The 17,383-nt window shown below is 42.8% G+C and overlaps 1 protein-coding gene across 2 annotated transcripts; it reads right to left on the bottom strand.

Moving 5' to 3' along the window:
- Positions 1–14,221: 14,221 nt before the first annotated feature.
- Positions 14,222–17,091, bottom strand: LOC136158012 (antileukoproteinase-like). 2 transcript variants are annotated; one of them, XR_010661301.1, is made up of 4 exons: positions 16,930–17,091; positions 15,662–15,823; positions 15,097–15,246; positions 14,222–14,340 (listed from the first exon to the last, which is right to left on the bottom strand). XR_010661301.1 is itself a non-coding variant. In XM_065919797.1 (4 exons), exons 1-4 carry the CDS (start codon positions 16,852–16,854, stop codon positions 14,312–14,314), a joined length of 426 nt encoding a protein of 141 aa, XP_065775869.1. In that variant the 5' UTR covers positions 16,855–17,091; the 3' UTR covers positions 14,222–14,311. The 2 variants fall into 2 exon arrangements, 1 of the variants encoding a protein (XP_065775869.1); XM_065919797.1 differs by having other exon boundaries at positions 16,770–17,091.
- Between the last annotated feature and the right edge of the window lie 292 nt (positions 17,092–17,383).

The raw sequence follows: 17,383 nt of genomic DNA, 5'->3' as shown, positions 1-17,383 counted from the left end.
AATTTGTTATGTAGTCATAAACGACAAATTTGCTGAGGTTAGTAAAAATTTGATACTACAACCAAATACTCTGACCTGGAGAAGAAAAAATAATTATGTGCCAATTTTGTCTGCTCTGAACAAAGATGGAAACATCTTAAACAAAATGCTCAACGGAATTCAGTAAATTTTAAACAGCTCTCCTAAAACTGAAATGTGAATTCTTCGATAAAATTAGGAATGGAAGTGGGGGTTCCCCTTGGTGGTCAAGTGGTTAAGACTCTGAGCTTCCAGTGCAAGGGGCGTAGGCTCCATTCCTGGTTGAGTAACTAAGATGCCACGTGCTGCACAGCACAGTCAAAATATTTTTTTAAAAAAAGGAAATGAAAGGATAGAAATTAATCCAAAAAAGGAAAAAAAAAGACAAACTTTGTAGCAAAACTTACATTAAGTTGAATTTTCAGATGTATTGTCATTAAAGTCATAAATAGAATGAGTCACCACTATTTTTTAACAGTGTATGAGATATACAAAACTATGCAATGAGATAAAGGAATAAAATGTGTAAGAATGATGAGAGAAAGCTTATTGTTAATATTGGCAGACAATATCATTTCCTACATAACAATTTAAGGCTTTCAATATAATGGATGACATTTCGTTTCATTGGAATTGTGCAGTATAAAGTCAATACAAAATTCTATGGCATTTCTCTACATTACCCAAAATCAGTAGAAGTAATAAAAGTAGACATAAATAATCCCAAGAAGCAAACCCTACAATATTCCTAGGAACAAATCTAAAAATTACGTCAGAACATCATGGATTAAAAAGAAAAAAAAAAGAATTTTATTGAAGGTTTAAAATAAGAACTGAATAAATGGAGAATTAATGTTTGTGTTTGGAAAGACTCAATAAGGTAAAGATTGCAACTCTTTAAAAACGCATTTATAAATTCAATAAAACTGCAATAAAACCCCCAATATGGTCTTTAAAAACAACTTGGCAAAGTTATCCTACAGCTCATATATTAGTATAAAGGTAACATTTTTAAAAAGTGTAAGAATGGAGGCTAGCCAGACCACATATCAAAATATTATTACCCTTCCCTCGTGAATCTCCCTCCCACCTCCCACCCCACCTCACCCCTCTAGGTTGTCACAGACCACCATGTTTGAGTTCCCCACCTCGAATAGCAAATTCGCACTGGCTATTTGTTTTACACACGTAATGTATACGTTTCAATGTTACTCTCTCAATTCCTCCCTCCTTCTCTTTCCCTCACTGTGTCCATAGCCTGTTGTTTATGCCTGTGTCTCCATTGCTGTCCTGCAAGTAGATTCATCAGTAGCAATTTTTGTTTTTAAGTCCACACTGACAACTTTCACTGAGTTTAATAGTAATTTTTAACATAGAGTACTAGGCTTCTAGCTTCCCAGGTGGCTCAGTGGTAAAGAATCCACCTGGACAAAGGATTCAGTCCAGGAGGGTTACAGTACGTGGGGTTGCAAAAGAGTCGGACATGACTGCGAAACTGAACGACATTAGGGTTCTACCCTGAGGGAAATAGAACCGGTAGGACCAATAGGAGATATATATATGTATTAGTTCAGTTCAGTCGCTCAGTCGTGTCCGACTCTTTGTGACCCCATGGACTACAGCACGCCAGGCCTCCCTGTCCATCACCAACTCCCAGAGTCCACCCAAACCCATGCCCATTGAGTCAGTGATGCCATCCAACCATCTCATCCTCTGTCGTCTCCTTCTCCCCCTGCCCTCAATCTTTCCCAGCATCAGGTCTTTTCCAGTGAGTCAGCTCTTTGCATCAGATGGCCAAAGGATTGGCGTTTCAGCTTCAACATCAGTCCCTCCAATGAACACCCAGGACTGATCTCTTTTAGGATGGACTAGTTGGATCTCTTTGCAGTCCAAGGGACTCTCAAGAGTCTTCTCCAACACCACAGTTCAAAAGCATCAATTCTTCAGTGCTCAGCTTTCTTTATAATCCAACTCTCACATCCATACATGACCACTTGAAAAACCATAGCCTTGACTAGATGGAACTTTGTTGGCAAAGTAATGTCTCTGCTTTTTAATATGCTGTCTAGGTTGGTCATAACTTTCCTTCCAAGGAGTAAGTGTTTTTTAATTTCATGGCTGCAATCACCATCTGCAGTGATTTTAGAGCCCAGAAAAATAAAGTCAGCAACTGTTTCCCCATCTATTTGCCATGAAGTGATGGGACTGGATGCCATGATATTCATAGCAATACATATATGTGTGTGTATTTATTTATTGTTATGACAAATTAGCTCATGCAGTTATGGAGGTTAAGTCCTATAATCTGCCATCTGTAAAATGAAGACCCAAGAAAATCAGTGGTATAATGCAGTTTAGGTCTGAAGACCTAAGAGTTGATGGTGTAAATTTTACTCAAGGGCAGGAGACATAGAGGTGAGATGTCCCATCTCATGCAGCTGCTGCTGCTGCTAAGTTGCTTCAGTCATGTCAAACTCTGTGCGACCCCATAGACGACAGCCCACCAGGCTCCCCCATCCCTGGGATTCTCCAAGCAAGAACACTGGAGTGGGTTGCCATTTCCTTCTCCAATGCGTGAAAGTGAAGTCGCTCAGTCATGTCTGACTCTTAGTGATACCATGGACTGCAACCTACCAGGCTTCTCTGTCCATGGAATTTTCCAGGCAAGAATACTGGAGTGGGGTGCCCTTGCCTTCTCCCATCTCATGCAGAGAGGCAGGAAAAAGGTATAAATTCCTCCTCCCTTCACCTTTTGTCCTACTGGGCCCTCAACAGTTTGGATGATGCCCACACACACTGAGGAGAGCAATTCACTTTACTGAGTGCACAGATTCAAATGTTAATCTAATCTGGATACCTTGCCACAGACACGCCTAGAAACAATGCTTCACCTGTGCATTTCATGGTCAGTCAAGCTGACACATAAAATTAACCATTACAAGTCGACTGAGCATCCATACAGATCTCCTTAAATCGTACTTAATCTTCAAGTAATGATAATGACAGGTTCATAATCCTGCCAGACAGGATACAATTATCCTGTATAGGACCCAAAACACACTAACTCCTTCCCCAGAAGAGGAAGTAGAGCCCTTGAGTGATATTTACTTTCCTCCTTCATATCCAGTAACTTAAGCACTATGATGTTAAAATTAACAATACATAAATACTACAGTCAAGTCATCTTATGTTACATGATAAGGTAACGAGAGGGAAAGAAAGAAAAGAAAGACAATATGCACACATGGGTTCATAGCAAAATAAGGAGGAAATGTCAAGACTATTACAGGCCTCACACCTGTAACTGGTCACATAGTTGGAGCCGGTATTTACAGTAACTTTCTCCCACTGTCCTTCTATAGTCCTTTGTCTTCATCAATCAATGACTTAATTGCAGAGTAAAATATAAAATATTACCAAGTCTCTGTGGGATCGCCTATATTCCAGACACACACTTCCACACCTTCCGTGTGGAGCAGTAGTCTAATTTTCCCTGGTAGTCATGATCAACCACTCCAGCCAACACCATACCTCTCTTCTCTACCTGTTGTAGACATGAGGAACCCAAAGTAGTCAGATGGTAGTTTTACTTTATTTATTATGATTTTTTAAATTGTTGGTTGCCCTGGGTCTTCATTGCTGTCAGGCCTTTCTCCAGGTGCAGCGAGCTGGGGCTACCCTTCACTGTGGGACATGGGCTTCTCACTGCCGTGCTTCTCTTGTTGCAGAGCACAGGCGCTGGGCCCAGGGGCTTCAGTAGCTGCGTCTCACTCTCTGGAGTGTGGACTCAGTAGTTGCCGGTACACGGGCTTAGTTGTTCTGCAGCATGTGGAATCCTCCCAGACCAGGGATCGAACCCATATCCTCCACACTGGCAGGAGGATTCTTAACCACTGCGCCACCAGGGAAGCCCTATTTTATTTATTTATTTAGGCCACACCCAGATGGTAGTTTCAATTTTCAGTTCAGTGGGATCACTGCTGTGTCACCTAGCGGAAACGTTCCTCCCTCCAGAACTAACACCTCTAGGCCAACAGTGCACAAAGCCAAGGGGACGAGAAGGTAACTCTTGCTAGTGGCTCCCTAGGAGTCACAGTGGGACATGCCCCTCCATCTCTACCTCTTGATTTCTGAACCCATGAATCCTGATTACGGGAGAAACAGCAAGATGTGTTAGACACTGATTTAGAGCATGGACAGCCTTCTAGAGAACCTTGCCCAGCCCTGCAGCGTATTGTCATCTGGCTGGTACTCCAGATGAGTTTGCAAAAGGCTGTTTCACTCTTCTATCAAGTCAGCTGTTTTAGAATGATAGTGAATTCCATGAGCATGGGCCCACTGCCACACTTCTTTTGCTGTGAACTGAGTTCGTTGATCAGAGCATTATTGTAAGGCAAGGTGGATAAGGCTTTCCGTAAGTACATGTCTGGTAGTTTTGCATACAGGGAAACATTGCATACAGGGAAGGCAAATTCAAATCCAAAGTGTCTATTCCCTGATGTCCCTTCCAAGATGCAAGTGGCCCGATGTAATCAACCTTCCACCGGGTAGCTGGCTGATCACCCCAGGGAATGGTTCTGTACTGGGCATGGATGTTGGTCTCTGATTCTGGCAGATCCGCACTCAGCAGTAAACAACTAATTATATTTCTATATCCCAGAAACAAAGATGGACTTTTTACAGTTGCATAAAAAATCAAATAAGATTAAGAAAAGATGTGCAAAATTTTTATGGAGAAAATGATAACATTTTTTCAAGAGAAGTTAAAGAATACCTAAATAGAAAGAAAGAGATACTATATTCATAAGTTACAAACCTTAATATCATAAAGCTGTACTTTCCCCAATATATTTATAGATTCAGTACCATCCTGGATAAAAATTCCTTTAGGTTATTGTTGCTTTGTTTGTTCGCATGTGTATGTATCTTGCAGAAGCTATTGAAGAAATGTATTTGGAAAAGCAAAGAGACAAGAATAGCAAAAAACATAAATGAAGAATATAAGAACAAGACAGGGATGTCCCTGGTGGTCCAGTGGTTAAGACTTTGCCTTCCAAACCAGGGGACTCCAGCTTGATCCCTGTTCAGGGAACAAAGATCCCACATGCCATGCAGTGTGGCCATAAAAACAGGAAGAAAGCAGGAAAACTTATTCTACAAATTATTAGGATTTATCATAAATTAAAGAAAATGAAATATTGTGATATTGGCAAAGGATAGACTCACAGACCAATAGTATACAAACATTGAATGAGAAGACTGAAAAAAAACTCAGCAATGTGAGCCGGGCAGGTTTAATGTGAAAGTTATAACTAAAAAGGGAAAAAAGAAAGCTCTGGGACTGCGGGAGAGTAAGTAGTCAAGGAAAGAACAAACTTGCCGGAGAGTGAATTCTCTCCAAGGTTAAGATTCAGACTTATGAGAGAGGATGTGGTGGCAGTCCGTTGGTTGGCTGAGTTTTCCCAAACCAGAGCTGGTCCACAGTCCAAGGGCAGAGGCCAGCTGGGGGTGCTGGAGGGATGCTCTGGGAAGCTGCCTGCTGGGGGTGCTATTGAACTAACTGGGAAACCGTGACCTGGAAGCAGCAGCCTGCTGGATTGTCCTGGGATCTCTTCTGGCAGCTGGCTAGGCGGGGCTCCACTGAACACACCTGCTGGGTGAGCTCCCTGGTGCACACACCAGGGTAGTGGCACCAGAAAAAGGAAAAGGAGTGCACATCAGAATCCGGAAAAGGAGCCCCTTTCTCCTCCCTCCTGTGTCCATCACTACTGATAAAGATTAACATCAAGTCACCTGTGCTGTGCTGAGTTGCTCAGTCGTGTCCAACTCTCTGCGACCCCATGGACTGTAGCCCATCAGGCTCCTCTGTCCATGGGGATTTTCCAGACCAGAATACTGGAGAGGGTTGCCATGCCCTCCTCCAGGGGATCTTCCCAACCCAGGGATTGAACCCAGATCTCCCTAGTTGAAGGCAGTTTCTTTACTGTCTGAGCCACAAGGGAAGTCCAAGAATACTGGAGTGGATAGCCTAGCCCTTCTCCAGGGGATCTTCCTGCCCCAGGAATCAAACCAGGGTTTCCTGTATTGCAGGGGGATTCTTTACCAACTGAGCTACGGGGGAAGCCCTCATGTTGGCTAACAAGGGACAATGTTCCCATATTACAAGCCAGCAATGAAGGATGGATTTGGAGCTGAGAGGCAATAAATTTGAAGCTCACACAAACTAATTAGAATAAAGAGCCCCCAAACAATCTCCTTCACATGCAGGAATTTGATTTATGTCACAAGTTGACTGGCAAACCAGTAGGCAAAAGAGAGTGTTTTTAATAAATGGCACTGGGATAAATGGCCACCTCCCTATGCATATTTTCAGAAAAGAAGGAGAAAGAAGAGAAACTTGATCACAACCTTTCATAGCATGCAAACAGTTCCAAGTAGACAATACAACAGGCAAAACTGTAAAACTTTTAGAATGTGACACAGTATAATGTTTTCATGACCTCATGAAAAGGTCAGAGAAAGATTCTTTAAAGAGGACACAAAAGTACTAATCATAAAGACATTGGTAAGTTTGACTACAATAACATTTAAAATTCTGTTTAACAAAAGATACTGTTAGGAAAAGGACAAGGTGAACGACAGGTTCACCGATTGCTCCCTGCTTTTCTGACCCCGGGGCCTCTAGGAAGCTGGGGGCAGATGAGGGAGGTTGCTGCTATTTAGAGGCATGGTCTTGGGAAAGTGAAGGCTTCCAGGTACCTTAAAGGTCTAGATTGGACAGTTGAGGACCCAAGCCCCATTTCATGGGAGCAGCACTTATTTCAGAGAGAGAATGTCCAGGCTGTCCTGTCCTGTCCTTTTCTGTTCCACCCCAGCCTAACCCTACCCTCACGCTCCCAGATCATAACTTTTCTTAGGTTCTGGGCCCCACAGACTGCAAGAACCTAAGATCCCTTTTCTAAGGATCTGCTAACAGATCAAATTTTCCCATGAAGCATAAGTCCATGCCCCTAGAGATCCATCTCCTATTACCTAGTGATTTTTGAGAAATCACAAATTCATGTGCACATGAAATTCATGAAGGTTTTCAGTTAAGCCTGCATGTGTGTTTCTACAAGCCTGTTGTGTCTTTGGTATATCTGCTTGTGACTCAAAGTGTGGTCCATAGACCAGCAGTGTACTTATTTGGGAGCTGGAGAAGTATAGCATCTCTGGCCCCATCCTAGATTTATTGCATCAGGATATGTGTTTTACGGTTCTTACACACATTCAAGTTTGATAAGCCTGGCATACCTGTTTGCAGCTGCCCAGGAGAGCTTATACTTTATTTAGGAGAAAAGGTCAGTATTCAGAGGCTGGATGCATTGGATTACATCTGCATGTTTACGGGCACACTCGTGTGTCTGTCTATATGTGTGCTGTGTATCTTTTTCAAAAGAGAAGAGCGCTTCCTGAGGGCTGATTATATTCCAGGCACCCTGTAAATTCTTCTTTTTTTAAACTGTAGAGTAGCTGTATATAGGTTCACAGGGCTTTAATTTATTATTTATTTTGGCCACACTGCAAGGCATGCGGAATCTTAGTTCCCTGATCAGGGATCGAACCAGCATCCCCTGAAGTGGAAACATGTAGTCTCAACCACTGGACCACCAGGGAAGTGCCCGCCCACACTGTAAAATTCTTAACACCATCATTGGTATCCTCTGCCTCGTTTGAGCTTCTTGAAGGCCTTGGGGAAAGCAGAGAGTAGGGATGATTGGTGTTGAAAGCCTTACAAAATATCCAAACGCTTTGACTTGGTACATTCCACCTCTAGGTATCTGACCTCAGAGAAATCGGAATTAAAGAAAACATGATTCATGCAGAAGGATTTACACCTACACATAATCTTTAATAGAAACCAAGAACCGGACACAACTGGTTTGTCCAGTGGAGTTACAGAAATGACCACAAAGCCTTGAAGAGGAAAACAATGTGGTCATTAACTGAGGTCAGCTAAATAATTGTTTCCTGAGTGGACTTTCCAAGCCAAGTGCATGTTGTACCTGAGAGCTGACGGACGTGGCTCCACTCTGATGAAGGTCAAGATATTGATGAAGTTTGTATGACATCGGGAAATTGTGTTGTAACATAGACCAGAGACGAGGACATGAAATATGCAGTGTAATCACCGTCAAGGGAAAAAATGCGCTAGAAACAGAAAGAGCAAGTCACACCTTCCTTCTAGATGAAGGGTGGGGAGGAGGCAAGAGACCTGCCTGAGACCTCGGACAGGAAGCCTGGGCACGCACGTGGTCCTGTAAAAGCTTTGACTTGTCTTCTTTATAAACTGTTTCTTATTCCCCATAGATTGCGAGAGTCACAATTCCAAAGGAACAAAGGGGCTGTTTTGTGAAATAAGATCAATGCTTGGTGGGGTGGCTTGATGGCTTTGCAAATTACAGGCAGGTTTAGGAAAATGTTTCTCTTTGTGTAGATTTAGACTACACAATCTGACAAATGTTTATTCTTCAGCCTGTCATCTCATCCACCCAGTATTCATTGGACATGTGTACAAATAAAGATCATCTGTAATTGACAGCAGGTGAACTGTGTTGGGTCAGTGCCCACTCTGGATAATTTTGGGAAACATGGAATGCCAAAGACCTCGCCAGACCATCCTGCTGCACCCTTCCCTTATCTCCAGCGAGGGTTATTCCAGACTGAGGACCTCAGGCTCAGGGAAATACAGTCCCGCCCATGTATCATCTTGCAGCAGGGGGAAGAGGTCAAGCCCTGAAAGGAAATAAACTCCTGGGTTACACACACACTGAAGAAGCAGTGGTACTTCTCCAGTTTTTTGACAATGATCACTTTTTTAAAATGAAACTCTCATCAATGAATTTAAAAATATTTGTGTCTAGAAATTCCTTCTGCTTCCCTAATTCTTTTTTTTTTAAAGACTTAACATTTTTAGAGTACTTTCAGGTTCATAGCAAAATTCAGAAGGTACCAGGTTTCCCTGGTGATCCAGTGGTTAGGGGTCGGCCTTGTAATGCAGGGGACACAGGTTTGATCCCTGGTCTGGGAAGACCTCACTTGCTTTGCAGCAACTAAGTCCGTGCACCACAGCTACTGAAGCCCGAGTGCCTAGAGTCCCTGCTCCACAACAAGAGAAGTCGCAGCTGGAGAGTAGCACCCGCTTGCTGCAACTAGAGAAAGCCCGCGGGCAGCAACAAAGACCCAGTGCAGTCAAAAACAAACAAGCAAATATTAAAAAGAAGATACAGTGATTTCCCATATACCCCATGCCCCTATATACATGTATAGCCTCCGTTATTATCAACATCCCTCATCAGAGTGGTGCGTTTGTTACGATCAGTGGACCTACATCGACACGTCACCATCACCCAAAGTCCATCATTTACAGTAAGGCTCTCTCTTGGTGTTACCCATTCTGTGGGTTTGCACAAATGTATAATGACATATATCAGTCACTATAATATCATACAGAGTATTCTCCGTGCCCTAAACATCCTCTGTGGTCTGCCTAGTTATCTCCCCTTTCCCAATCTCTGACAACCACTGATCTTTTTACTGTCTCCATAGTTTTGCCTTTTCCAAAATGTCACAATGATCATTTTGCCTAACCTCCTTTAGGTCAGGTTTCCTGGAAAACGGTCTCAGGGGCAGATGCTTATGTGCAGGAGGTTTGCTGGGAGTATTCTGAGCAGCAGCATCTGTGAGAAGTAAGAGAAGCAGGGTCGGGGAGAAGCGGAATTGTGATGCATGGCAACAAAGGCTCGGCCAATCCCCTGGAGAGCGCTGAGTGGGTTGGAGGGGAGGGTCCTTCAGAGGTGCCCCGAATCAAACTGTGGAGCTAGACCTTTGTACCCCAACACCAACCAGTCAGTGGATTCAGATTATCCCTGGGAATGGGGTGTAACTTTGGATGAAACAGCTCAGTGTGGCCCAGGGAAATTCCCAAGGAGGGACTCAGCTGTGAGCATCAGCAACACCCCAGCAACAGAGAGAATGAATGTCTTCATCCCAAGGGGATCTGACAGCCCACTACAGTATCCACTATATAATCTGAAAAAAAAAAAAATAAACTCAAAATAAAGAAAAAGAATAGGAGGCTTGGAGATAAAGATACTGAGATCCACCAGTGACTTACTCTGTGATCTTGGACATATCTTTTCTTTGGGTCTAGGTTTTCCCATCTCTATACCGAGGCAGGGTTAGTGGATTCACTGGGACACTCCGAAGTCACAAGCACCAGCGAGCAGGTGCCCTGGAAGCTGACTACAGGAGCTGGAGAAGATGGGCCGGAGATGAGGCTGAGAGGTGAAGAAGGGAGCCTGTCATCACAGGGAGTTCATCAGACCTGATGAGGGGGCCCATCCCTCTGGGACTTTCCCTCCAAGGTGCGTCTATGAATCATTAGTTCGTAAAATAGCAGAACAAAGTGGAGCCTTAAAGGTCAAGTGGCTCATCCCTTTTTTATACAAGGAGTCGAGGAACATGGCCAGTGTCACAGACTGAGTCAGCAGCAAGCTGGGAATCAACCTCTGTTCCCGAAACCTGGTACATTTATTGGTACATTTATTTATTCACTGGTTTCTTAACATCTCATTACCTTTTCCTTGAGAGACTGAGTCAAAGCTTGTTTTGGTTCAAAGAAAGAGATATCCCTTGAGCTAACTTCCCTGAAAGGAGAGCTATGTGAAAAGAGTTGGGATGAAAGAAAATCTGCCCACCCTCCAGGCTTCTTGAAAAAGGAAGAAACCAAGGGATTAGTGATTTGAGCACAAAATTCTGTCAGTCCGTGAAGGGCAGATTCAAAACTGACCAAGAGGATTGGAAGGGCGGACATTCTTTTAAAACAGCAAGGCAGAAAAAATTAGCCTTGTGGTCCAAATATTTGATTTTAGATAAGCTTGTTGACAGTTCTAGCCAGAGTAGAAGGCCACTGGGAGACCTCACTATTCGCAAAAGCTTTTTGAGTCCTCCCTTTTCCAGAGCCATGTCTCACTTTCTTCCCCATGCCAGGAATGGCTGAGCCCAGGGTTCCTACCTTTCAATTTCTGCAGAAACAAGAGCCTCCAACTTCTTTAGGAGATGCCTGAGTTACAGGATAATTAGACCTAGACCTGGGAATCTAATTGTTCTTTGTACAGATATTTTTTCTTTTAAGTTTTTTTAATTGTTAAGTTATAAGAATTATTATCAGATAATTTGTAAACATTTTCTCCCATTCTGTGTGGCGTATCTTTCACTTTATTGATGCTGTCTTTTGAAGCACCAACGTTTTAAATTTTAATGAAGTTAAATTTATCTCTTTTTTTCTTTCAGTGTTTATGCTTTGGAGGTCTTATTTAAGAATTATTTGCCAAAATTTACCTCTATGTTTTATCCTAAGAAGTTTATAGTTTCATTTTAAATTTTATTTATTTTTAACTCAAGGATAATTACTTTACAATTTGTACAGGTATTGAACAGCACCCTCTCCACTATTGAAAAAAATCTCCCTCTCTTTCCTACTCTTAATTTCAGAGCCTTTAAAGCATTCTACAGGGCTTCTCATAAATATCTCCTACTGCAAACCCTTAGCTTTCACCTTTCTCCGATTTGAAATTTTTATTTCCAGTTCCATATTGTAGCCACTGGATAGAAATGATTTCTAGTTTCACACAAGATGGTTTGCGAGTTTCTGTCTCTTACTCCCCATGTTAGGTGTTAGGTGTCTTTTGGAAGGAAGAAAAAGAGAGATTTTTTTGTTTTTGAGAAAGATTTGTTTTGTCCTAACATTGGATCCTAGAAGTACCTAGAGTGGTGGCAATATATATTCATTTTATTTCCAAGCAGTAAATCTTTTTAGTTAATTTTTGAATTGGAGAATGGTTGATCTACAATGTTGTGTTAGTTTGTGCCGTACATTAAAGTGAGCCAGTTAAGCACACACACGTACCCACTCGTTTTAGCTTCTATTTCCACACAGGTGACTAGAGTATTGAGTCGGGTTCTTTGTGCTATGCAGTAGTTTCCTATTAGCTATCTATTTTATGCCCAGTAGTGTGACATGTCCACCTCAGCCTCCCAATTTATCCCTCCCCCGCTTTCTCCCTTGAGAGAGAACCATGTTTGTTTTCTACATCTGTGATCCAATTTCTGTTTTGCACATAGGTTCATTTGTACTATTTTTTTAGATTCCACATGTAAGTGATGTCATATGATATTTGTCTTTCTCTGTCTGACTTACTTCACTCAGTATGACAGTCTCTAGGTCCATCCATGTTGCTACAAATGGCATTATTTCATTGAAGTATTAAATCTTGAAGATAACCAGTTTCCATAGTCAGCACTACCAGCCTCATTTTTAATTCTTCTTCTACAAAAGACGGCATCTTCCTGCATTTGTTGTATATTCTTTGGTATATACTCATAACCAGCTTGATATTTTATGTGCAACTTTTAAAAAACATTTATTTGTTTATTTGGTTATGCCAGGTTTCAGCTGCAGTCCTGGGATCTTTTTTTTTTTTTTTGTCCTGGGAGCTTTAACTGAGACATGCAAACTCTTAGTTGTGGCGTGTGGGATCTAGTTTCCTGACCAGGGATCAAACCCAGCCCCATGCATTGGGAGCATGGAGGCAACCACAGGGAAGTCCCTTTATGTGTAATTTTAAAATACATATGACTATTTCATTCTATACATTGTATCACCAATCTTATTTTCCTGATCAGTTTTTTGAGATACATCTCCATTTTGATTCATATAAATTTATTTTTATTTTTCTATAGCATAGCAAGCATATCAAAGCATGAAATTTAACTATTTCACAAATGCAGGCCATCTTGACTGGTATCAGTTTCTGACTCTTTGGAACAATCTTATAATAAACATCCTAATACATGTATTAGGTTCCTGTTGGCAAATATTTTGTCTTTCCTGTGTTTCTGAAAGGAAAGTTGCTAAATGATATATGTAACTTCTCAGTTTTATTAGGCATAGCCAGATCACTCTTCCAAGTGGTTGTACCAATTTACATTTCCATCAGCAAACTATTAAGAGTCTCTGAGTGTTTGTATTGTAGCCTTTTTTTTTAAGATTATTTATCTGTTTATTTTATTTTTTTGGCTGTACTGGGTCTTTGTTGCTGTGTGGACTTTCTCTAGTTGCAGCAAGTGAAGTCTACTCCCCGTGGTGCGTGAGTTTTCATTGCAGTGGCTTCTCTTGTTGCAGAGCACAAGCTCTAAGCACACTGGCTTCAGTGGTTGCTCCACAGCACGTGGGATATTCTTGCACCAGAGATCAAACCCTGCATTGGCAGGTGGGTTCTTAACCAGTGGATCACCAGGGAAGACCTACATTGTAGAGTTTTCATTTTTGCCATTCTGATAAATAAAAAATGGTGTCTGGTTGTTTTAATTGGTTTTTTCTTGTAACTAGTGACATTGAAACTGTTATGTATCTATATACAATCTGCTGTAATAATCTCTTATTTGATTGTCTATTCTATTCGTAGTTCATTTTTTCTAAGAGGTTGGCTGTTTTTCTTACTGATTTGTAGAAATTCTTCACGTATTTTTCTATTTCTTTGTCTGTGATAACCATTCCAAGTATTTACTTCTAAGCTCTCATTTGTCTTTCAACATTTTGTGTTTGTCAGTTTTGCTCCTGATGTCATCACACGTGATCACTTTTTTTAAACTCTTTGCACCTTGCTTACCCTGAGGGAAGTCTAATGTTTGTTGAGCATCTACATGTGACAGTCAGTGAGCTAGTCCTTTCGCATGTTATCACCTCTAACCCTGATAATGAAATTGTCATTGCTGTTATCGTTTCCATGTTATAGATGACAAGACTAAGGCTCCATGGGACAAAGTCATTGCCCAAATCTACAGAACCTGTAACCTATGAATGTAAGATTTAAACCTGTATCTGCTTGGAACTGAAACACTCTCTCCTTTCGATTGATATTTTATGGGTTTTTGGAGAAACCCCGCACATTCAGACATTTTATTCTTCATCTCACTCTTCATACCCTAGACCACACTCAAAAGAGTCAAGGAAGATGGAAATGCAGAGAAAACCTGGTACATTTATTTATTCACTGATCAATAGGCATTTCCTGTCGTGTGCCAAGCTTCACATTGGATGCTGGGGATACATAGATAAAACAGGTCAGATCTTGTCTCCAGAGGAGTATTGGTCACAAAACCACATCCTGACCAAGGTTCTTTCATTGTTTTCCAGACTTGCAGGGCGGGGGAGGGGGGGAAATCCCCAGAGCACACAGACCAGGAAGTCCTAATGTTTTTGACCTGGAAAGGATGAATCTGTAGAAAGAAAATAAAATGGAGCCTCAGCACAAGAATTATTTAAGTGACCCCTATATCCTTCCCACCAAGATGGTCCTTCCACCACCAAGTCCTAGGTCCCTTGGGATAAGTAGAGAGCATGATGCTGGAATAGTTGAAACAGTGCTGGCCTTTGATGTAGGAATCAAGACAAAATCCAGACTTTTCACAGACTCTTCTCTGCTGCCCTCTGGTAAAATCAGAGCATTGGGCCAGATTGACATCTATGCATCTTACTAGAGTTTCCTGTGGTTCCAGATAACTCAGTTAATCAGAGCCATAACCATAGCAACATTCTCTGAATACAAACAGTACTTCAAGTCTTAAAAAGCACTTTTACATTTAGTATCACCATGGATATAATTGCATCCATTTTACAGATGGGAACACTGAGGTCAAGGATGATATAGTCAGTTGCTCATAGTCACAAAGTCAGTCAGAGGCAGAGATGATATTAAAAGATAGAACTTTTGCCGCTTGTATCACACTCCTTCCTCCTGCCTTATTCCAAGAAGCTTTCCTTCCCAGGACCCAGCACAGCCTGTCATAGGTCCCTCCTGGGACTTGGCTAGAGAACTCTAAGGGGTGAAGTTCACTGAAGGGCAGAGGATCTGCTTGGGGAATGGGAACGTACTGGCAGATGTCAAGCAACTTCTTTCACCTACAAAGGTACCATTAGGCTGAGAGCATGCTAGGGTTCAGGGGGACGTGGAGCTTGCTAGATCTTCTCCTCACCTTTCACCGGCAGGACGCATGAATTCCCACACAGACCCCTGCAGCACTTGAAACCATTCAGGCAGTGGCTGTCGTTCTGGCAGTCGTTTACAGGGTTGGGCCTCTCACAGCGGCCGGTGACCACTGGACACTTCCCGGGAGTGACTTTAACTGATGAAAACAGAGTCACAATTCAGAGGTTTCACACCTTGGGACATCACCCAAATTCCCAACTCCACCTTCACACCATACATGGAAATTGGCTCTTCCCCAACTTCAGGATCCAATCTGAGGCTGGTGCATATCCTAAAGGAGACTCCCTCCCACCAGCAGGACCCCAACCAGTGTCTGACATATGTGTATCTGATGGACAGACTGATTCATGAACTGACTGGCCTGCTGGCTGACGGGCTCACCAACTGTCCTACAGTCTACCTGAGAAACAGAGCTGGTACAGGGGGTGGAGGAGCCCTGACTCTATCCCATCCTCCAGCCCAGTTCAGACGAGCCCCTTCCACTTGCCCAAGAAGCATGTCCTCAAGCTCAGACCTCCCTGATCCCCCTTTCCAGGACTGGACTTCCTCACCTGGCTTTGACGTGTCTACAGGATCCGTGCATTTGATGCCACAAATACCCTGGCAGCATTTCTGCTTCTTTGGACACTGCCAGTCACTCTGGCATTCAGGGGGTTCATATACAAGGCACATCGCAGGGCGTACAAAAGGACAGGCTCCAGGTTTACCTTTCTCTGAAGGGTAAGAACAAAGGAGGAAGAAGAAGCTGGCGCTGAGTCATGATCACAATCCTGCAGAAGGAACCAGGTGAGGAGAGCAAACCTAACCCAAGTAGCTGACCCCAAAGGAATGAAGGGAGCCATCAGGACTCCAGTTTCAAGGCAGGCATGGGACAGCGCCAAGCTCAGCCAAACCCTCAACCAGAAGGGAGTCAATGAGAAAGGAGGTATAGATGGTGGGGTGCCGCTAGATCTTTCAAGAGGGAGACTTTGTGGAGTTTGCCAATTTCCCTGGTGTCAATATTCCCACTATTCCTTATTTCAAGCTACCAATGTGACATCAACTACCTCACAGAAGTCTTGAAGATTTCACAGTCAGCTATTGCATGTCTGTATAAGTCAGCTCTAGGGAGTGCTGAACAGAGTTTATGGTCAGGTATCTCTGGCCCAGGGCTGGCTGGGAGGGAGGCAGAAAGAGAGTGACAGCAAGAGATGCCACTCATTTGAGATTAAACAAAAGAGAACAGATCAACTGAGAAGCAAATAGAAAGATAGAGTGACCTTAAACAAACAAAAAAACAAAAGAAAGCAAACAAACAAAACAAAAAAAAAACAAAAAACAAACAAACAAACAAAAACATTAAGAGAAACAGAGAACAATTTGGAAAATTAAAACAGATAGTGACCAAAATAATGTGACAGAGAAAAAAAAAAAAAAAAAACCGTAAAGAAGGAGCTATAGAGAAAGAAAAATAAGAAATAAGAAATACAGGGGCTTATTTCCGGATGCACAGAAACTCTCTGAGTTGAAGTCCTCAGTGACGTTCTTGAAATTAAGGGCCATAGGCCATTGGAAAGAGGGCTTCAGGGTCAGCTCCCGGGCTAAAAAGAAGAGGTTATTCCCATGCTGAGCCATCACTGACTCTGGCACCTGGGTATGGCCTGAGAGAGTCCAACTCACTTTTGGGAGCCCCTTCCACAGCCCAGGGCATCAGGAATCCAAAGGCAAATATCACCAGGAAGACGATACGGCCGCTGGACTTCATCTTGAGGGCAGGTGGGGCGGTGGTGACCAGTGTCAGCCTCAACCTTTATACCCGCCCCGATGGGTGTGCTCTCACCAGAACTGCCCTGAGTTCTCTCAGCTGCTATTTCCTAAGCAGGAAATTCAGGTGAGGACAGTGACCACGCCATCCAGAGTTTTGCTGGCTCCTTCCTGCCCTTGGGCAAGAGCATGAGGACAAGAAAGGGGAATGAAGGACTTGGAGGGGGTGGTGTCAGAAAGGCACTCGGGAACACGTTAGGGGACCCTGAATCACCCTCCTTTGGGGAGGAGTAGGGGAGGGGCAAAGAGGGCCAAACAGGACATTACAAAGGAACTTGTTAGAAATCCGGAACCGTCAGCGAGCTGGGGCCTCTCAAAGTGCCGTGACTTTCCCACACTCTGGGGCTCTGGAGGATTGCCACATTTGTTACCACATTACCCAGGGTCACTCCCTTCCCTAAAGGGCAGGTGACATTTTCTCTCTTTCTCTCCTGACTTATTTCCATGTAATATTGCAGTCCAAGTCACAC

The sequence above is a fragment of the Muntiacus reevesi genome, chromosome 2 (genome assembly GCF_963930625.1).
Source record: "Muntiacus reevesi chromosome 2, mMunRee1.1, whole genome shotgun sequence".
NCBI lineage: Eukaryota > Metazoa > Chordata > Mammalia > Artiodactyla > Cervidae > Muntiacus > Muntiacus reevesi.
Note: the sequence above shows the minus strand (reverse complement) of the source record. Positions and strands in the feature narration are given on the sequence as shown.

Bases quoted from the DNA above. Each gene is read 5' to 3' on its own strand.
- LOC136158012 (XM_065919797.1), bottom strand. From the start codon at position 16,854: ATGAAGTCCAGCGGCCGTATCGTCTTCCTGGTGATATTTGCCTTTGGA. The intron at 15,247-15,661 runs GTGAGGAAGTCC...TGTTTTCATCAG, and splicing joins TGTAGACACGTCAAAGCCAG to TTAAAGTCACTCCCGGGAAG. The intron at 14,341-15,096 runs GTGAGGAGAAGA...TTCTTTCTACAG, and splicing joins ATGCGTCCTGCCGGTGAAAG to ATTCATCCTTTCCAGGTCAA.